General features: G+C 53.8%; 1 protein-coding gene across 3 annotated transcripts in view; it reads left to right on the top strand.

The window, feature by feature from the left end:
• The window catches only part of SULF2 (sulfatase 2), an 86,063-nt gene that overhangs the window by 8,427 nt on the left and 55,777 nt on the right, over window positions 1-21,859 (top strand). For all 3 annotated transcript variants that reach the window (XM_045574314.1, XM_036419672.2, XM_036419671.2), the window contains exon 2: window positions 15,713-15,988. In XM_045574314.1, coding sequence (XP_045430270.1) covers window positions 15,814-15,988 — 175 coding nt within the window. In that variant the 5' untranslated portion in view covers window positions 15,713-15,813. The remainder of the gene's footprint in view (window positions 1-15,712; window positions 15,989-21,859) is intronic.

Raw genomic sequence — 21,859 nt, 5'->3', positions numbered from 1 at the left:
CCCCGGGCATCACCCAGACCAGTTAACTTGGCAACTGCAGGGCAGGGGCCTGGGCATCGGGGTATTTTTTAGCTGCCAAGCCATTCCAACGTGCAGCTGAAGTTGAGAACCACTGAAGCAAGGGGAGAGGTGCTGGATGGAGTGCCTTCTGCCGGGCATGTCTGCGAAGTCCTCAAAGCTTCTCAATGGTGACAGCTCCTTGAATCAGTCACCCCCCTTCGGGGGCTCCTTGTACCCATAATAAACTCCGACTCTTAGCTCAGTGTTATCCTGCACCACCTGGTCTCCACCTCCGTCTCCCTCCACAGTCCTCAAACCTTATCACGCCCAATCACACTGGCCTCCTTTCTGATCCTTGGTTGCATCAAAGCTTGTTCCAGCCCCAGGGCCTTTGCACTTGCTGTGTCCCAACTGCCTGGACTGCTCTTCCTTTGTAGAGTCACAAGTTTAGCTCCTTCTGATCCTTCAGATCTCAGCTCCACTGTCACATCCTTAGAATGCCTAGAATGACCTATTTTGTGTGTATAGCACTTAATCACTCTCTAGAATTATCTCAATTTCCTTATTTATCCTTTGTCCTCACGCCTCTCATTAAAATAATAAACCCTGTGACGGCGTCTCATTCACCTCTGTGTGCACCTAGAGTAAGGCCTGGCACTCTGAATGCTCAGGAAATACGTTCTGGGTGAAGGGATCGAGAAAGGAGGCTTGGAGCTTGCTGGTGGGTCTGAATCTGGTATTCAGGGATCCTTGCTCAGAGGTGACTGCTCAGGGCAAAGGAGTCAAACCTGTTTGTCATTCCCAGGAAGCCATGTACCCTCCTGGCACCCGGCCCAGGGTTGGAACCGGGTTTTGTGCTGACATCATGCCCCTCCGGCAACAGCAGGAACATTGTGCCCTGCAGAGGGCTGGTCGACACTCCAGTTCCAACCGGTCTCGGGCTACTTGGGATGTGAGAGCTAATCTGTGAGGTCACTGTGGTGACATTCTAATGAGAGCTTTCAGGGCGAAGATTTCTGAGTGTACCCTCAGAAACGCAGCTCTCACGCCTTCAGTAGTCTGCTCCTGAGAGGCCATCTCTCATCTCCTCCCCCCAGTCCACACTCCTAGCATTTCCTGAGCCTTCCTGTGCGCCAGGCAGCTTTCTGAGTGCCGGCTCAGGTGACCGTGTTGTAACGTCCTTTGGAGCAGCGAGTCTTAGTCCATTCAGGCTACCAAAATGGAATACCAGACACAGGGTGTCTTATCAACAACACTTCTTTCTCACACCCCTGGGAGCTGGGAATTCCCAAGATGAAGGTGGCAGCAGATCCGGTGTCTGGCGAGAGCCCACTTTCTGGTTCATTGATGCCACCTCCTCACTAGAGGTGTCCTCACATGGCAGAGGGGTGAGGCAGTTCTCTGGAATCCTTTTATAAGGGCACTAATCCCATCCTGAGGGCTCCACCCTCATGACCTAATCACCTCCCAAACACACTGTCTCCCACACTTTGTTCCTAGCAAATGGCCAAACACCTGAACAGCTGTAGGCTATTCCCCAATCGGACAATGCTTCTGTAAACCCTATCCTTCCAAGCCCTCCCCTTTGAAGTGTATTATCTCCATCTTGCCTTAGGACAATTTGTGTTAATAAATAGCACGGGATCCTGAGTCAAGAGGTGGTCTTTAGCTTTTTTAGCTGAAGCTCCTCTGACCCCCAATGCCTTTCAAAACTATCTTTTGTGCTTGGACTCCTTCTTAATCACCTACGTGCAGCCTTTTTCCAGATTGCTGGGACAAGGACCCCAGCATTAATGGTTCTTGGGACACCAATATTAATGGCTCCCACCCAGGGGCACCAATACCACACCTCTAGGGACAATGCATTGGCAACTCTGTTTACGATAACCATGGAGTCTAATATCATTGATTTCATTTGTTGCCAAGCATGTAGTCATCACAACGGCCCTCGCTTTCATAGTGGAGGAGACTGAGGCACTGTGTGGATTAGCCCTGTCAGAACAGGAGCTCCTTAATCTTGTTCATCGTTGCACCATCAGTGCTTGGCTTGGTGGCGATGTGAATCAGTGACTGGAAAGAATGAATGAAGGGTGTGCTCTTCTAAGTGTTCATCCGATTAAAGCCGCTAGCCCCAGGAGACCAAACATGGTGACTCGTCATAGGTCTTTGGTGGCAGTCCAGGTGGAGGAGTGGGCTCTCGTTAGTGTCATTCCGGGTTCTTTGGGTGGGGGGAAGGGGGTGTGTGCCCTGCAGCAGATCACCCCCAACCCCATTGTGTAAAGCAGCAACAGTTTATCTCTAATGTAGGGGTGTCGAACTCAATCAGAGAAGGGGCCAAAATCTAAAATCCAGCCTAAATCGCGGGCCGAATGGTTTACTGAACAGTCATAAACTGTCATTGTGATGGAAACACAGCGGAGTGCAGTGATGACAGCGCGGTGCGGGCCACATTGCAAGGCCTGGCAAGACGGATTTGGCCCGCGGGCCTTGTGTTTGACACATGTGCTCTAATGATTCTGCTGATTGCCAGGGGGTTTTTCCTTCTGCTTCATGTGATACCAGCTGCAGGATCTGAAATGGCTGCTTTCAGATGGCTGGCCGCTGGTGCTGGCCACACGACAGGAGCTCCGTGGGGCCATCAGCTGAATGGCTCTCGTCTCCTCCACGTGGCTTTTTCTCGCGGCTGCTTGTGCTTCCTCACGGAATGGGGATCTCAGGGCAGCCTGGCCGCTAAGCCTGCAAAAAAGAAAGCTGCCGGGCCTTCCTAAGGCTTCAGCTTAGGGCGTTCTAGGGAGCTCAGAGCCGGAGTTGCCGGCAGCCTCTTAGGGTCCGATGGGACAGACACACCCCTACTTTTTCCTTCTGCCATTGACACTCCCATTGAGAGTCAGGGCCCCAGGGAGAGTCTTGATTTGCCAACGTGGATCACAGGATCACCCCTTGGTTACATGGCAAGAGAAGGAAGGGCCTCCTGGCAAGGGCGAGCATCCTTAAAAGGGAATTGGGATGCTGTTGTCAAAAGAAGGCGACCAGATGCTGGACAGACAAAAGTTAGAAAGCTCTGCATGCCCTCAGGATGAGCAGTGAACACTTTTAAATGAATGAATAAATGAATGAATGGCAGATGGACGGATGGGTGGATGGGTCAGAGGTGCTTTTCATTAAGATGGGCTAATTGAATGAATGACTTTTCTTTTTAAGTCTATTGTAAGTAGAATCCCCAAAACTGTATGGCAGCTTTTCAAGGACAAGGGCCCCATAGCTCAGGCACCGCTGGGGGTCTGGGAACCCTATTATTATGGGGCAAAGCCAGCTCCCACAATCCCTACCACACCTCAGTATCCCCATCCCACAGATAGAGATGGTTTGAGTTGACATCTGGGAGAGAGAGCAAACATGGTAATGAAGGAGAAGCTGGCATGATGGATGTGCTCCCACCTCCCCAGACAGCACCCCACCATGGACACTGGCAACCCAGTTCCCACGCCCTCTCTCGCAGTCACTGTCCACCTGGAGTCACCCAGGGAGGCCCCCAGCGGCGGTGAGATCACCAGTTGCGGACGCTGATCCGAGCTTGAGGAGCACCTCTGACCCACGGCTGTGCTCCCACTTGACGGTCTATTTCCAGCTGCTAATTAGATTGCACAGCCTGCCAGGGTTGGAAATGGACCTGTCATTCCAAATCCCCTCGACGCGAGTCTCTAAATTTAGCGGGTTATTTGGTCACCGTAGCTTCCGACTCCCTCCCTGCCTATGAGGACAAGCATCTCCAATAATTGTAAGCGTCGGACCGTTTCCAAGGTGAGCTAATGAGAAGCTATCTGCTAATAGCAGCGGCAGGATGGGCGAGGATGGAGCACTCGGCTGTGGATTGGGTGGGAAGGGAGAAATAATTGGATTATTCATACCGGCCCGTCAAAATGGCCTTTTTATCCCTTTTATGTGCTCCTCGGAGGAAGCTACAATCTCTGGGAACATAGATGGGTGTGCTGTGGGGGGAATCGGTACTGAGAGACATGGGGTTGAAAACGGGGAGGGGGTGTGCCTGGAGCTGTCGGTCCTGGCACAGGCAGTCTGCCCTGGGAACCGGCCCACAGTTAGGCGTGAATAATGACTCTGTTCAGGTCCGACTTTATTGCTTTTGGCCCAAGGCCTTTTGCAGAAATAACTTTGTAACTCAGCTCCAGAGAAGCTTTTGTCCTCGGTGAAGACAAAAGAACAAAGAACAGAAGTGGGAATTTCTGTATCTGATTCCCATTTCCCCTAACCTCTGAGGAAGGCCACGGGTGTGGCCTACCTGGCAGGCGTGGGCTGGGGAAGGTGGGCCGGCCTCCCCTGTGCCCGGCTGCCACTCTGCTCCTTCCTCCTGCCACTCTGGTCTTTACTCTGCCCTTCAAACAGGCCTAGCTCGTTTCCACCACAGGGCCTTTGCACTGCTTTTCCCTTTGCTTGGAAAGCATTTCACCCACAACTGACTTCTCACATACACACCCCTTTTGTTCTCAGCTCAAACAGCACCTCCTCCTTGAGGCCTCCCCCCATTTACGCTATCCCTGTGGTCAGCAAACTGTGGCTCTGTTGTTTGCCAACCACTGGAATAGGGGCTTAATCACAAGGAACAACAACAGCCTGTAATTATTGGAATCGAGAGTCTGGCTCAGTGGGCGGCAAACTCATTAGTCAACGGTGCTGCAGACCGAGGCTCTATCCTGTGACTCAATACGTTCCTTCAAAGCTCTTAAGAAACTCTGACATTCATCTTCGTTTGTTAATGACCGGTCTTCCCCACCAGAATGTCAGCTCCTTGAGGGCAGAGGCCTGGTCTGCTTTACATCCCCTGCTGATCACCAGCTTCCCTCACGGCACCTGGCACAGAGGAGGCGCCCGGAAGAGACCGGGTGGCTTTGCAGGGTTACACATGGTCTCCCAGCCCCCAACGCCTGCTCTGTATTTAAAATGTCTTCATGTGTCACTTTGGAAACCATGTCTCCAGGGAGGTCCAGTCCCCACCCCCCCTGTTCCCCTGGTCCAGCCACATCCCTCATTGAATTCTCCTGCCTGGACCTGCATGCATTTGGGTTTGTCTCCCCCCTTCAGACAAAGGCCACTGCAGACAGGTGTCTCTCCCCAGAAGTAACCAAACACATCAGACTCCTGTGAACCAGGCCTGAGGCCAGCCCTCGGGGCTCCGGGGACCCAGTCCATGGTGTGGACCAAGGGGTGGCGCTCCTTCTAGGGGTCCTTGTGTGTGGGTCGTAAGTGACTGTGAACCTCAGTGAGCAGGTCATCCCCTTTTCTCTCTTCCAAACCCTCGAACCTCCAGGAGGGAGTCCTGCTAACCCCTCCTGCCTGGTCTTCAGGAGGCCTGCTCCCCTTGTACGAAAAAGCTCGACGCCCCTGGCAAGCAAGAGTTGAACTTCAGGGTCATTGCCTGTAACAGGTAGAGAGCAAGGATGCAATGCACAGGATGACCCACACAGCAGTGAGCTGGCCCCAGTGCCCAGTGCCAAGTTGAGAGACCCTGGTTTAGGACACATGGTGCTCATTCCCCATCTCTTCTGTCGATAAATTTGCTGAAAGAAAGAAGGGAGTGAATTAAAGCTAAGCCTGGAAGCAGGTGACAAGCAGAGCTTCCGAGCCCCTGACTTACGATGGAGTGCCCAAGCCAAGTTCTGTCATGTCACCCTCTCAGAGCAGACCCCTGGCTTCCACAGCAGAAGCCCTGCCCCTGGGCACATCCCGGGAGCTGCCTGTGAAGTGGCTGCGGTCGGTCGGGAGAAGCCGCTTTGCCTAGGCCTGTGGGTGTCAAACTGCGGCTCTCGAGCCACATGCAGCTCTTTGGCCCCTTGAGTGTGGCTCTTCCACAAAATACCACGGCCTGGGCGAGTCTATTTTGAAGAAGTGGCGTTAGAAGAAGTTTTTTTAAAAAATGTGGCTCTCCAAAGAAATGTCCATCGTTGTCCTGTTGATATTTGGCTCTGTGGACTAATGAGTTTGCCGACCACTGGCCTAGGCCGAGTTCTAGCAGGTTGGGAGCCGTTCGCATCCCTCCCGCCCAGCCAGCCTGTTACTGTCCCTCCCAAACACGGAGCCCTGGCCTGGCACCCCCCCCCCCCCCAGCATGAGTCTCCCACCACAGACAAGGCAGCAGCCGCCCGATGAGACTTCCCCTCCTGGTGGCTTCCCTGTCCGCGGTGGCCCCGAGCCCGGGGACAGAGGGCAGAGCCTGAGAGCGTCATTTCTCAGCAGGGACGTCCTGGGGAAGTGAGGGCCCCTTCCCCCAGGTCAGTTCCCCCTTCTGTTTGGCCCTAAGGGCTTCCTTTCTGCGGAAGAGCAGGGCAGGGGGAAGTGTTGGGGTTTTGTCTTGGTTCGGTTTCATAAGTGAGAATGAAGACATGCTCCCAGAGCAGAGGGGAGGGAGGCTGCTGCTTCCACGTCCGTCCGGGGCAAGCCTTTCTGTTTGCCTCTCGGGTCCCTTCGAACCTCCTGCCAGCCACCCAGGGATGCAGTCTCTTTGGGTGGTGTGAGGAGATGGGGGGTCAGGACAGCCTTCGGGGCACCCTGGCCACAAGAAGCTTGGCAGGCGCAGGCAGGCTGAGCCTGACGCACACACGGGGAGTTTCACTTCCTAAGGGGGGAGCGGCCCACGGCCTCTGTGACCCGGCCAGGTCTGCCATCGGACACCCCGCCTCCTCACATTCAGTGCCCGTTGTGTGTTCCTCCAACACCCGGCACCTTCCTCTCTCAGGACACTTGCTCTTGTTTTTTCCCTGTGCCTGGAGCACCCTTTTTCTCAATATCTGCAGGGCACATCCCTTCACCTCCTTCAGGACTCTGCCCAATGTAACCTTGGAGAGAAGCCATTGCTGCCCCCCCCCCCTCATAAAATTGCAGCCTTCCCCCTACTCGAACTTCTACCTCCCTCTCTTGTGTCACCTCCTCAGGATGTGGGTGTCCGATCCACGAACGATGGTCCTCAGCATGTGGCACAGGGCCTGTGCGTGGTGGCTGCTCAGTAAATACTCGTTGGCTGGAAGAATTCGGGCCCAGGCTGCCCCAGGCCTGGGGCTGTGGGGTTAGAAGGAAACAGACCCTCCATGTGGAGCTTCCAGTGGGAACAGCAGCCCCCCACAAAACAGAAACCTGAACAGAAGTGTGCATCGAGGAACTGTGAGCTGTGATGAGTGCTCTGAGGAGAATAAACCTGGGATCGACAGAGGGAGGCCTGCACCGGGAAGGGCCCACGGAGGGTTCTCTCTCCCCCGTCCCACTCCACCCATCCCAAACTTGAACGCCATGCCCAGTGAAGAGTCAATTTTTCTTGGCCGGTGAGGAAACTGAGGCTGAATCAGGACCAGAATTCGTGACTCCCACACCCACGTTCCTTCCGCTTCCCTGCACTGCTTTTATCAGTTAACAAATAAGAACGAGGGAAGTTTGCCTTAGATAAGCCCTAGAATGGGGTCGGGCCTAGGACTCAAAAGCTGTGTTGTCTGATGTCTCTCTACACAGGCAGAAGGTGGCTGGGGTGCCACCTGAGTCAACACAGCCTCCAGCTTGCTCTACCATCTGGGCTCATTCGGTTGTAAGTGACAGAGCTACTTGGAGTGACCTAAGAAAAAAGAATTTGACTCATGTCCCTAAAGAGTCATAGTGTTGAGAAAGTTGACCTAAAAACAAAGAAAACTAGTTGGACATAGAAGAATCTATGGGTGCAAACAAATGAGCCAAGAACCCAGAGGTAAATCCTCCTCCTTCAGGCTTAGCTGGATCCAGGTCTCCAGTGTTTTCAAGACCCAAGTCCATTCCCTTCCACAGCTCTGTCCTCTCTCCTGTGTGTTGGCCTCACTCTGACTCCACGTGAGGCATGATGGAGCCAGAGTCTTCCCTCACCTGATGTTGGAAAGACGTGGAATAAATTAGTCAGTTGGAAAGAGTAGGCCTTAGATTAATCAGTGCTTAGATTAAAAAATCAGATTGGGCCCTAACCGGTTTGGCTCAGTGGATAGAGCATTGGCCTGTAGACTCAAGGGTCACAGGTTCGATTCCGGTCAAGGGCATGTACCTTGGTTGCGGGCACATCCCCAATAGGGGGTGCGCAGGAGGCAGGTGGTCGATGTTTCTGTCTCATCGATGTTTCTAACTCTCTATCCCTCTCCCTTCCTCTCTGTAAAAAAAAAAAAGCAATTAAAGAAAAATATATATATATTATACATACATATATATAAAATCAGATTGGTCAATCACTGAGGTAGGGACATTGGAAGGTCCTGATTGGCTCAGGTCTGGGTCCCATGGTCTAGCCTTAGCGCTTTGTAGCTGGGACCTAATTGAAACCTTAGGGACCATGGATCAGACAGAAAAAGATCCCAAATAAAAACTGGGCACGGTCACAAGAAAGTAAAGTGAGAAAATGCTGGGTGGCTCAAAGCCAGCATTTATGGAGTGCTTACTGTGTACAGCTCTGTCATAAAGGCTTCATGGTATTCAGCAGTTTCATCCTCACAGCTCTACCAGGGCGGTGATTGGTGCCACTTTACAGGTGGGGATACAAGAGGTTAAATTGCCTGCCCAGCAACGAGAAAGCAGAGGAGTAACAATTCAAACCCAGGCAGCCCGCTCCAGCTGCCCCCCGCCCCCTGCTCTGGGCCTGTCAGCTCCATGAGAACAGAGAGTGGGTCCCACTGGCCATGAAACAGTGCATAGCACATAGCAGATGCTCAGACATTGGAGCGTGTGAGTTATATGGCCTCTCAGACACCCACTCACTGGACATGCAAAACCTGGTGATGCTCAACTTCCCCAGACTTCGAATATCTTGTTTCTGAACTTCCTTTGAGCTCTGACTATATATCCACATAGAAAATCCATGGCCCCGGCCTGGCTGTTCACCCTGTGGTTTGCCGTTACTTCAGTCCTGTTTTCTGACCCTTCTCACCTTTAGCTGGATTCTTTCCACCCCAGGTTTTGCTATGTGGACTCCTTAGAATCTCACTTCCATGAGGGCAGGGACTTCTTCCCTCCACTGCCCCCCCCCCCGGACCCCCACCATTTGATCTGAGGCACCAAGAACTGTGCCTGGTGCACAGTAGGCGTTTGAGGATTTCTTATTGCTTGAATAGTTAGTTATTGGAGTAATGGGTTCTTAAACCCTTCTCTTTAGGCCCTAATTTTCTTTCCGGAGCCTGAGCCCTGTCTTGAAATCTGATCGTCTTCTCCTCCCTCCGAAGGACCCTTCTCTTGCCCCCGTCTTGCTCTTGAGAGCTGGCCTGGTTCTCTGCCTCCAGCTGGAATTCCAAGAGCCCCCAGGTGCCTGGACCTGAGCAAGGGAGACGAGGCGTTGGTGGCCTGTAGGTCACAGGCTCCTGTCCTTCCTTTGCCAGCCCTGGGAGGAGGAGAGGAGCTGAAAAACCTGTGGCCAGGAAGAAGGGGAGACGCCAGGGGAGGGTAAGGTTTAACAGATGCGTGTGTCATCCCCTGTCTAGACAACTTCTGGGCTTGAGATTCGGGACCACACATTCCCACCCCTCCCACTACCGGCTGTTTACCGGAGCCGGTCCCCTCCCTGAGGCGCCCTGCACTCCACCCTGTTCCTCAGGGTCTCCCCGAACCCCGTGGCTTCCTCTTAGGCTTCTCACACTTGACTCAGTGAAGACTCCTCCCGGCAGCCCTCCCTGACTTCCCCAGGCCAGCGGTTTCCCCCTTCTTCTTCCTGTTTGTGCAACACACTCAGCCTCAGCCTCTGGTATCACTCACTGCTTTCCCAGTGAGCGTAGGAGTCCAGAGATGGCTCTGGGGTCAGGAGGTCTGGGCGCAGATCTCGGCTGTGCTGTCTGCTTGCTGTGTCAGTGCTGCAGGAAACAGGTGGTGCCCTCCGACTAAAGTGTGAGCCGAGTGTGAGAAGTGAGTAACGCAGACCCGGGCTGGGGCTGGGGCTGGGGCTGGGGCCGGGGCCGGCAGGAAGCGGGCCACCCAGGGGAGCTCGGCCCTCAGTAAAGCAACGGCAGGATGTGGTCATTCCCCAGGAAGGGGCCAAGGAGGGCGCCTGGGAAGCACCCAGCCCCTCTCCTCCCCGTTCTCCCTACCAGGAGGCAGAGAGTACAGAGCCCATTAATGTGGCCCATCCAAGTGGGCCTCCCAAGGTACAAGGAAGGGGGGAGAGGCGGGTGAGGGAGGGTCAAGGGATGGTATTCAGCACTCAAGTGGTGGCGGGTGGGTGGCAGGAACCACGGCACCAGGTGCTAGACCCGTGGCTTCAGCCACCTAGAGTCTTGACTTCTGGCTAGGAAGTCAAGAGGACATCATCTATCCTATATAATAAAGAAATAATGTGCAAATGGCATTACATCAAGATGTATAACGTCCAAACAGGAGGGCAGAGCAGCCCCCTGAGGCAAGCAGCAGTGAGCTACTCATGCATGGATTCATGCACAGGGCTACTAGTGTGTGTATATATATACACCCACACATATATAAATATGCCTAAGTGACCATTACAACTGGACAACCAGCTCGTAGCTGTGACATGCCCTGACCGCCAGGAGGCACATGCTCAATGCAGGAGCTGCCCCTGGTGGTCAGTGTGCTCCCACAGCCACCTTTCTGCAGCTGGCCAACCTCCCTCTGTCCCCTATGCCCCTCCCCCCCCTGCAGCTGGCCTGTTCCAATCACCCCGATCGCCAGCCAGGCCGAGGGACCCCACCCGTGCACGAATTCGTGCATCGGGCCTCCAGTTTATTTATAAAATCACAGAGGTGGAAGAAGTAATTTGGAGAAAAAGCAAGCTTAGGAAACAAGTTGCAGCAGCTAAGGAAGGGCCCTTGGAGCTTCGAAGTGAGGAAGACAAAGGAGACACGCTTGGAGGGTGGGAGGGACAGGGAGGGCTGGAGGGGAGAGAAAGGCTTTGCGCTAACCTAGGAGGGAAGGCAAGCTGGGTCTTCCCTTCTGAGGGTTTTAAGGGCGGAGATTTTAGGGGAGGGCCCAGGAGAAGATCTCAGTAGACTCTTCAGCAGCTTTCCAGCTGAATCCTTTTACCTTTTAGGTCTCTCCTGACGGACTGGTCGGCACCAGGGCAGGGGTCATTGTCCAGTGCAGCTGGTGCTGAGGTCAGCCTCGGTGTCTCTTGTCTGGTTTGGCTGCTTATCTGGGCCTGGAGCTGAACTACAGCCAAGATCTACATGTTATCTCCGGGGAGGAAAGGTCAGGGGGTCCAAGCCTCGTGACCGTCCATATGATGTACTAGGGCACATGTGTCAAACACAAGGCCCGCGGGCCAAATTCGTCCCGCCAGGCCTTGCAATGTGGCCCGCACCGCGCTGTCATCACTGCACTCCGCTGCGTTTCCATCACAATGACAGTTTATGACTGTTCAGTAAACCATTCGGCCCGCGATTTAGGCTGGATTTTAGATTTTGGCCCCTTCTCTGATTGAGTTCGACACCCCTATACTAGGGGAAGGAAGGTCACCCAGGAGCAAGTTTCCACCCAACCAGCTGATTGTCCTTTGCTAGATACCCAGGGTTCTCGGGCCTGGTGACCTGTATCTGGCCCCTGGTCCTTGCTCTGCTCGTGTCTGTCTCACTGCCTCCCACAGTGCGACCTTGGGCCCGTTCCTGGCCCGCTCCATGCCTCCGCCTGCTCATCTGCTACTCATAATGTTGCTGTGAGGGTGACGTGAGTTAGCACTGGAAAAGCGCTGAAAACGGGGCAGAGCCCAAGAAAAACACACCGTAAATTTTAGTTTTTCTTCTTCACCAATATATTTGGAAGTTGATTGTGTAAGTCTGGATGCTTCCTTTTGTAAAGGACAGCCCCAGCTCAGACAAGCTGAAGCAACAAGGGCCACTTGTTCCAGTCTGTGCTGGCTACTTGGTTCAGCCTCGTGTCACCAGCATCCCCTCTCAGGCTCCAGTGGGTACCCAGGCTGGGTTCGCCCCCTTGTCAGCACCCAGCAGCCCACTCTGTAATTTCTTCCCTCCCTCTGGTTGGTCAGGCCTTGGTCACATGTCTATCTCTGGGCCAATCGCGGGAGCTAGAGAGATGGAATGTGCTGATTGGATCCACCCTACATTCAAACTGTACATTATCGGAATAAGGGGGCGGCAATGCCCCCAATCACAACGGGAGTACCATAACCAGGAGGGAGAACATGTTTGCTGAGTCAGTAAATATCTTGAGTATCTGCTATCTTAAGCACTGCTCTAGGTATTGGTGATACAGGAACCAGATGTGAACAAAATGGACAAAAGTCTCTGCCCTTAGGAAGCTAATGCTTTAGTCTAGGAAAGCCAGAAAGAAAGAAAATATTTAGTCAGAAGTTGCTAATGCTCCTGGGGAGGCAAGAGATTTCAGTTTTCACCTCAAGGAGGTGAGGAAGGGGCCATGGAGACACCTGGGTGAGGGCCCTGGGCAGTGCCGGGAGCAGCATGTGCAAAGGCCCTGGGGTGGCATGTTTTGAGGAACATCATGGAGGCTAGTGCTGAGTAGGCAGGGAGGAAAGTAAAAGGTGATGAAGTCAGAGAGGGGATGGAGCCAACCGTGTATAATCTTGTCCGCCTTCTGGAGGGTCTGAGGGGCTTATTCTGCACAAGATGGAAGCCCTGGAAGGCTTTGCAGGGGAGGAAGACGGCCTCTTTTAACAGGCAGTTCCTGCCGGGACCGGTTTGGCTCAGTGGTAGAGCGTCGGCCTGCAGACTGAAAGGTCCCGGGTTCGATTCTGGTCAAGGGCATGTACCTTGGTTGCGGGCACATCCCCAGTGGGGGCTGTGCAAGAGGCAGCTGGTCGATGTTTCTCTCTCATCGACGTTTCTAACTCTCTGTCCCTCTCAATTCCTCTCTGTGTAAAATCAATAAAATATATTAAAAAAACAAAAAACAGGCAGTTCCTTCTGGCTGCTGGATGGAAGGAGATGAGGGTGGAAGCAGGGAAACCAGTTAGGAGGCTGTAATAACCCAGCCAGGATTATCCTACGACCTGACACTGTGCCTCATGCATAGTTGGCCCTAAACCAGTATTTGTAACGTAAATGAAGGAAGGCCTGTCTGGACCACCGAGGAGGGTCTCTCCGTCTGTACAAGGCGTCTCCGCACGCCCCACACATTCCTTTCTTACCACCTCCCGGGTGAGTTCTGCCTGGCCAATGCCTTGTTCTGCCGCTGGCCACTTCCTCTCCCACCCCCTCAGCTGCCTGGTCATCTCCCTCCTCCTCCTGACTAGTCCGGTTGGATTCCGGGGTCCTCAGAGGACAACAGCTCTCCGAGTCTTCCTGGGCAGCCCTGGGGGAGCTCCCAGCTGTCCCCCAAAGCTGTGGCATGCAGGGCTGGGGGTTGTCGGTCACCCTCAGACCTGCTCCTCTCTGCAGACGGGCAGATAGATCCAGAAGCAGGGCGATGTTTCCGAACACTCGGGGCGTTAGGCGTTTCCGGAGATGGCATCCCGGTCCGGGCAGAAGGTTTTCTGTGAGAAAACCCCTGGGGAAGGGAAGGGGAGGGGCTGGATGGACCCCGCCTCCCACAGGCTGGTGGGATGAGAGGGAGGATCTTTTACCGGGAAGGAGAAAAATGGAGGCAGAATCCCTTGTGTCACTTTTCATTGATTCCTTCGGCATCTGGAGAGAGAGAGACGGGCACACGGCCAGGGGAAGTCGGAGCCGGGGAATTCATCAAAAATCGGCCCATTGACGACTTGCTCTGATGAAATAATCCACTCCTGTTCTCTGGTCGCAGAGCTTTGACTCCCATCCAGAGCGGGAGCATCCTGACGGGTGGGCTCTTGCTGCCCAGAAAGGGGGGCAGGGGTTGCTAAGAAGATCAACCCAGGTGCCCTGCACCCATTCCCAGCTCCATGAGAGTGGGGACGGGGGGGGGGGGGGGCGGTAATGGGCAATAAAAAAGGCAGTTGCCGGTTGTTGTAGGGATTTGGGGAAATATAACAGGTTATACAGTACAGAGGATGCCTCGGGCGGGGGCAGGCACCACTTTGGATCAGTGCAGCCTCTCCGAGAAGGTGACATCTGTGCCAAGACTCGTCAGAGGTGAATGAACCCATCGTACAAAACCTGGGGGAAGACTCTTCCAGGTTTCAGGAAGAGCAAGTGCAAAGGCCCTGGGGCAGGAACAAGCTTGACTTGTCCAAACAACAGTGAGAAGCCAGTGGGGCCGGAGAGCAATTGGGATGAAGGGGGAGAGGTGGGCAGGGGCCGGGTCACATGGGCCCCAGTGACCCTGGTCGGGAGTTTGCATTTTATTGCCTGAGCCCTGAGAAGCCAGGGGAGGGTGTGAGCAAGAAAGTGACGGGGTCACGGGTGAGATGAGTGCCTTGCACTTGTGCACCCTGGCGTGGGTGCCCCTTCAGTTTTGTCCACGAGTGCCTCACTGAGTGGTAAGACCTGATTCCAGTTTTCGGAGACTCAAACTGGCTGTCCTGGGGATAACGGGAGGGGGCCAAGGGTGGGGACAGGGAGGAGACCCCTTAAGAGGCTTTGGTAGTCCCGAGGAGAAACAAGGCAGCATTCCACCCTGCGGAAACCAGGGCCCTTGCCAAGCTTCCTGAGCCTGGGCTTTGGGATGGGGTTCCCCATGGTCCTTCGAGGTCACAAGGGCAGTGACTCAGCCTGGCTCCATCAAGCATGGTTTCCTCTCAACATATCTGTTTGCGTGCTCGCTTTCTCTCTCTCTCTCTCTCTCTCTCTCTCTCTCTCTCTCTCTCTCTCTCTCTCACACACACACTCTCTCTCTCTCTCTCTCTCTCTCTCTCTCTCGCTCTCGCTCTCGCTCTCGCTCTCGCTCTCGCTCTCGCTCTCGCTCTCTCGCTCTCCCTAAATAAATGAGACCGAAAGTCTCTATCTGGACAGGACTTAAAGGCTCATTTCCTCAAGAAATAGAAAAATGACCGCAGAGACCCGCCTGAGCCAAGCTCACCCTCCCACTGCCCGGCCCCCAGCTTTGCGTGTGACCTGATCTGGGGTGTGGTGGGATGGGGGGGTGACTGAGGTCACAGTGGAATGTGACAGCTCTTCTGTCATTCTGTTTATCCTGCCACCGAAAACTAATAGGAATAGCTTGCCCAGCTCTGGTGTTGGCAGGGGGCCTCCGCACACAGCCCGCCTGCATCAGGTTCCAATAACAGCCGTGTCTTCCCCGCTCCCCACCGGCTTACTGACGGGGAAGCCGAGCTGCCGAGTGACGGAGTTGGGGCTGCGGCATGGGGAGTCGTCCCGCCCAGCATCTCGGCCTGCTGTCCCAGCCTCTCTCTGAGCCTCCGGCTGCTGGGGAGCCGGCCACAGCCGCCTCCGTCTGCCCGCCGAGGAGGGATGGCCAGAACTATCTGCTCCCCGAAGCGGGCTGCTTCCTTCCTTCCTCTGGAGCTGCTCTGCCTGTGGAAGTGGTTGTGTGGTTCAGTGTGACCGGCTGGCCATCGGATGTGGGGCTGGAGCTGCCACCAGCACACCCTGCCACCCGGGGGCCCAGGGGACAGTTCTGGCTGCAGAAGTGGTCCCTGCAGGCTCCCCCACCAGCCCATTCGTTGCCTGAGCAAATTGCAAATAACTTTCCTTGTCGCTGGAGCCGCCTTAGATGTTTGCTCGGCCAGAGCCGCCCCGATCAGATAAACTGTCCTTGTCCATGCCCGAGGCCATCGTGCGCCTCATTATGCAAGCCTGAGCGGCTGCAGCCGTACAGCAAGACTGACCTGCTTCTCTTCCTGCTCCTTCAGATCCGTGAGCCGAGGGGGAAGAGGGCAAAGAAGCAAGTCTGCCAGGCGCTGCTCCAGACTCCCGCCTCCTGCGAGAAGCCACAGACCAGCAGAGACATAAGATGGCCCGCCCCGGCCTCCTGCTGTGCCTGCTCTCCGCCTCTGTCCTCCCCCTGCTGGGTGGGAGCTCCGCCTTCCTGTCGCACCACCGCCTGAAAGGCCGGTTCCAGAGGGACCGCCGGAACATCCGCCCCAACATCATCCTGGTGCTCACAGACGACCAGGACGTGGAGCTCGGTAAGCACCCGGCCGGCGGGTGGCACCTGCCCGGGGCCCCAGGGCCATCTGCTGGGCTAAGGCTCCCGGCCCAAGGTGCTCACGTCACACTGTAGAGGTCACTTGTAGAGGACTTAACCAAGTCACAGGGGTGGCCCACCCCTGTGGACTCTCAAGGGGAGAGGTCTCCAGCCTTTTCCTAATGCAGAACCTTCCTGGGTTCCTCCACACTCTTCTGAAGAAGCCATGTTAAGACCAGTTCGTATTTTCCTCTGGTTTCTGTTGAGGACCTGCCATGTGCCAGGCATGGCCCCAGGGCCCGGAGCTTCAGGAGTGCGTGAGGGAGGCACAGTGCCCGCTCCCTTGGAGGGAGGGAGACAGATCATCAGGGCCACTGCAGGCTCACGTGTAAAATAACGCGGTGGCTGTGGTTCCTTGGGTCTTACGGTGCTGGATATTTTGTAAAGCCCTTCACACGCACTATTCATTAGATAAGCCTGTGTGTGTTGTCATAGTAGCCGCTTTGTAGTATTTTTAAATGAAGAGACTGAAGGGGGCTCCACAGCTGGGAAGAGGAACAGAAACCCGTTGGAGCCCGTGTCATTCTGGGCCTTCCCGGCGGAGGCGAGGCTTTGTCCTGCCCTGTCACACCCGCTCTCCTGCCGGAGCTTCTGTGCCCAGCGCTCAGGCCAGGGTCAAAGCCAGGGCTTAGAAAATTAATTAGTTAATTAGTTAATGAGTTAATTAAATAACTTCAAGAAGGAGCAGTGCTCCGTTGAAACTGAAGAGGGCGCTGTGCCTGTTGGGACCATGGTTGGACTGCTTTAGATTGGTAACTGGGAAGGGCTCTCGGAGGTGGTGATGTTTGTGCTGACCCTGAACAGAAGAAGGAAGCGCCCTCCCGTGCATGTGAATACACACATGCATACATACATGTGTGACCCCTGCTCCCCCCACGTCAGCAGCCGTGGGTGGGCTCAGCGTTCCCTCCCTATGGGCAGCGACCCAACCCGGCTCACAGAGAGATTGTCTCAGGAGGGCGAGCTGGGCCGCCTCTGGTCCTGAGCTCCCTCCCTCGCAGCACTGTGGGCCCCGGGTAGAGCGGTGAGGACAGGGGCCCTTGCCTCCTTGGGAACATTTACAGTTGTGGCTGGCCCGGCCAGGGCTGTGCCCAAGGGCTTCTCCAGCTCCAGGCCTCCACATCTCCCTTTATTCCTCTCACCAGCCACTCCTGGGCCGGCCTTTGGTTCATTGTATAGACCATCCCCCCTGCCCTCCTAAACAAGACTCGGTCTCTTCCACCCAAGCTGTGGGTGCCTTCATTTGCATGGGAAAGAGACCCCGTAAATGAGGCCAACAAGAGGAGAGAGCAAGAGCAAGGCCTCCAGAGAGTCTCACCTGGACTTCCTCCTCCCCGGCTCCGTCGCCATTTCTGTCTGCAGGTCACCTCTGAGGCTCTCCCACGGGGAGACCTTTCTCCTTATCTCGTGTCTTTTCCCCGCTGAATGTACTGCTTTTCTCGGTCCCATTTCTCTACAGTAAATCCTACACCAGCGCTGCCCTGTGAAATTATAATGCCACCCGAAAATGCAGATATCATAAGTAATTTGAAATTTTCTAATGGTTACATTTTTTTTTGGAAAGTAAAAAAAGAAACTGGTGAAATTAATTTTAATGACATTTGATTTAACCCACTGTACCTGGAGTATCAATAGAAATTTTCTTCAATAGAAAAAATCATTAATGAGGTATTTTACGTTTTTTATATTGTTTTACACTTAGAACATATCTCAGTTAGGACTTTCAGGTGCCCGGAGCCATCTGTGGCTTGTGGCAGCCGTTCTGGGCAGTGCACAAGCCTTGCCCATTTTCCTTCTCCTGTAAGTTAGATTTTCCTTCTCATCATCGGTACCATTGTGTATTGTAAACATCTGGTGGGGCTGGGGTGCCTTCTAAGCAGAGGAAACATCATATGCAAAGGCCCTGAGGCAGGGCCAAGGAGACAGATGTGGCTGGAGCCGGGAAAGGGGTGAAGGAAATGAGACTGGAGAGCGAGGATAGAGCCAGGTCTCGGAGGCTCTCCCGGTGGTGGTAAGGAGTGCCGGTAGTTGACCAGGTGAGGGTTTGGCCTTTAGCCTCTGCCCACTCCCAAAGGACAACCCAATGTCACTGGACAAGCCTTTGCTACTAACTGTAAGATTGTGGTGAAGATCCAGCTGCAAATCTGCACCCTTCTTAAAGGGGTCGGGGTTGGTTATTAAAAACATGAATCCGTCCTTTAACTGCCAAGAGAGGGTGATTTATATAAATCTAAGTCACTCCTTGTAATGATTTGTATTAATGATCACAAGTATAGATTTTTCACAGGGAGCTTATCAGTGCCGCCAGGAAGTAATCGGAGCCCGGAGCTCTTATTGACAGATTGACAGACATGATCCCTATCTCCCGGCTCCGTTTAGCATGCCTCGTGGCTGATCACCACAGGCATCTGCAGACTCAGCCATAGGGGAGTGAGTGCTGTTTCCAGCAGAATTTTGCAGAGCCTGGGCTTCAGAGCACCTGGGTCTTCCCTCAAGTGACTTGGTCCTAGTTGTGTGTGGGAATTTGGGGCCCTGAACGCTCTTTCATGCACTCAGCAGGTCTGTATTAAGCATCTGCTGTGCAGTGCACTGTCCTGGGAGCCCCGGGGCTGGGGAAGGGTCATTGCAGGCAGAGAGAATGAGAAAGGTGAAAATACGGAGTTAGGAATGAGCTGGGTGGGTAGGGACAGAAGGAATGTTGTGGGCGGTAGCGGAGCTAGCTGGGGTATGTCTAAATGGAGAGACATGAGGCCAGGAGTCGATGGGACCAGGTTGCAGGCACCTTGTGGGCAGGATGAACGTTTTGAGTTTTATTCTTAGTGAAACAGACCTGGATCAGCCCTAGCTGGTTTAGCTCAATGGATAGTGTCAGCCTGCGGACTGAAAGGTCCCAGGTTCGATTCTGGCCAAGGGCACATGCCTGGGTTGTGGGCTCGATCCCCAGTAGGGGGCGTGCAGGAGGCAGCCAATCAGTGATTCTCTCACATCAGTGATGTTTCTATCTCTCTCCCGTCCTCTATGAAATCAATAAAATATATATTTTTAAAAGATCTAAAAAATAAAAATAAAAACAGACATGGATCAGGGACCTTAAGCAGGGGAGGTCCATGATCTACCTAAGGTTCCAACAGGATCCCTCTGACTCGATGTTGAAATTAGGTTGCAGAGAAGAAGAGCAGAGACGGGGACACCCATTGGGGCCAGTGCAGTGACTGGGCAGGTGAGGATGGAAGCTGGGATCGGAGCAGAGCAGAAGGAGGGACGGGACAGTGATGGATGGGTTAGTGGTCGGGGGTTCAGGAAAAGATGGCTTCGAGATGACTTCTAAGTTTTTGGCCTGAACCAGGATGAGGGAGTGAATTTTAGGAACAACACATTTTTGCTGCAGCGACATGCTCTAACCTGAACCTCATGCCTGAACCTGATTGTAAGTCGGCATCTGTGACTCAAAACCAACGGGATGTGCAAATATAGGAAATGGGAGTGTGATGAGGACATGAGAGAGAGGAGAGCAGAGAAAACCATGGCTTACTCGAATGCATAGACCCGTTCTCTTTGTTTTAAAGCTAGAGGGGCAGAGGCACAGAGAAATGAAGTTTCTTGTCCAAGGGCACACAACTAGAACATGGCTAAGCAGGATTTGAACTCAGAGCCCATGGTCTTAACCACCGCTCTGCTTAACTAGTCTCCTGGGATAGCTGTTATTTCTAGACTAGAGGCCCAGTGCACGAAATTCCTACACGGGGCTCAGCCCTCGAAGCTCTGGCTTCTTCCGGAAGGTCGTCCGGAAAGATGTCTGGTCTAATTAGCATATTATGCCTTTATTATTATTATAGCTTGTGTGTTTTTTCACACTGCCAGAAGAGTCTTTTTACACACGTCTTTGCACACCCAAAGACAGAAAGTGTTTCTGAAAGATAAATTTCAGGAAGCGGATACGGTGGATGGTAGGTTTGCCCTGGTTTTCCGTGGCATCTGTCAGCTCCCACCTCAAAGCGCTAACTTGCATAGATCGGTGCCTGCTTATCCTCCCTTCCGCTCAAGAGCCGGCCCCTCCAATGGCAGGACTGGCTTCTGAAGGAGGCTGCCTTCCTCCAGGAGGCGAGGGATGGGAAGGTGGCATTGGAGGCAGGGGGGGCTTTTTATAACTCACTAGACAGACCCAGATCAATAATGCATGTTCCCAAAAAGGCCAGCACATTATCTCACAGTCTGCGACAACTGGCACGCAGAGGGGGGTCCTAAAAAATTTATCATCTGCTATTTTCTGCTCATTCTCGCGACGGTTCCGATGGTTCTCGGGGCTGGAGACTTCGCGACGAAGAAAATTTCCAGGCTTTCTTCCAGTCCCGGGGTGGAAGGCAGCCGTCCTTCCTGATTAGGGTCTGCTTGAGGGAGTCGGTGCAGGATGCAGCACCAGGGAGGGACGGCTTGTCCTGTTCTCTAACTGCAAGGCCGTTTGGGGAGGGCTGTCTAGGCGTGTTTCCTTCCCCTACATGCATTTGACACACCTGGAGCTGCCACTCAGCAGTGTCACTCAAATGCCCAAGGGGCTTGGTCCCAGGGCATAGAAGTCAAGGCATGGCCTCAAATCTCAACACGTGTTCAGAGCCATTGGGAAAACCCCTGGGGTTGGGGGACCTCGGAGACCAGCGGGGTCTTCACTGGCCTTCACCAGCAGAGAGGAGAGTTCTGAAGGAGCACACGGGAGCCAAGTCACATGTGTCCTCTGGTCAGAGGGCCCGTGGATCGGTGGACCCTGCCAGGGTTGGATCCTTGGGTGGCCTCGGGGGCTGGGACGGGCTCTGAGACACACGCGAGGTAGACACAGGCCCCCCTGGAGCAGGGGAAAGTTTGCAGCATCCCAGGGCCGGCTGTTCTATTATTTGAAATTTTCTTTAACTAGACTTACTTTTTTTAGATTCAAATATTTTTTTTGAAAGAAAGCTCTAAATTACTGTTGTAAATGAAAACCCTTCGGGAAAAGGTCACTGCCAGCCCCAGTACAATGGGAACAGCAGTGTTTTGACATTTCAGCAAGATGCTTCCTCCCACGAGGCTGGCGTGAGGACAAGGAGAGCCGAGCAGGGGTGACTGTCTAAAGCACATGTGTCAAACACAAGGCCCGCGGGCCAAATCCGTCCCGCCAGGCCTTGCAATGTGGCCCGCAACGCGCTGTCATCACTGCACTCCGCTGCGTTTCCATCACAATGCCAGTTTTGACTGTTCAGTAAACCATTCGGCCCGCGATTTAGGCTGGATTTTAGATTTTGGCCCCTTCTCTGATTGAGTTCGACACCCCTAGTCTAAAGCAATAACCAAGAGCTGGTACCCGGAGGAGGGGGATGCCTGGGGTGCGGTCAGGTCCAGGCGATGCCCACGGCACCCTTACGGGCTCGCTCTGAAGTGGGTGCTCGGAGGGTTGACCAGGTTCATTCCCTCACAGGGGGGTTAGCAGGTATTGATTGCGCACCTACAACCTGGCAGCAAGCAAAACAGACAACATTTCTGCTGTTATGGAGCTTGCATTCGAGTGCAAGAGTTGAGTAAAAATATGTTTAAAGTATGTAGTGCAGCCCTCACCCGTTTGGTTCCGTGGATAGAGGGTCGGCCTGCGGACTGAAAGGTCCCAGGTTCGATTCCAGTCAAGGGCATGTACCTTGGTTTCGGGCACATCCCCAGTAGGGAGTGTTCAGGAGGCAGCTGATCAGTGTTTCTCTTTCATCGGTGTTTCTAGCTCTCTATCCCTCTCTCTTCCTCCCTGTAAAAAATCAATAAGATATATGTTTTTTAAAATAAATAAAAATTATGT

The sequence above is a fragment of the Pipistrellus kuhlii genome, unplaced genomic scaffold (assembly GCF_014108245.1).
Source record: "Pipistrellus kuhlii isolate mPipKuh1 unplaced genomic scaffold, mPipKuh1.p scaffold_m20_p_6, whole genome shotgun sequence".
NCBI classification, from domain to species: domain Eukaryota; kingdom Metazoa; phylum Chordata; class Mammalia; order Chiroptera; family Vespertilionidae; genus Pipistrellus; species Pipistrellus kuhlii.
This window is presented reverse-complemented; position numbering and strand designations above follow the sequence as displayed.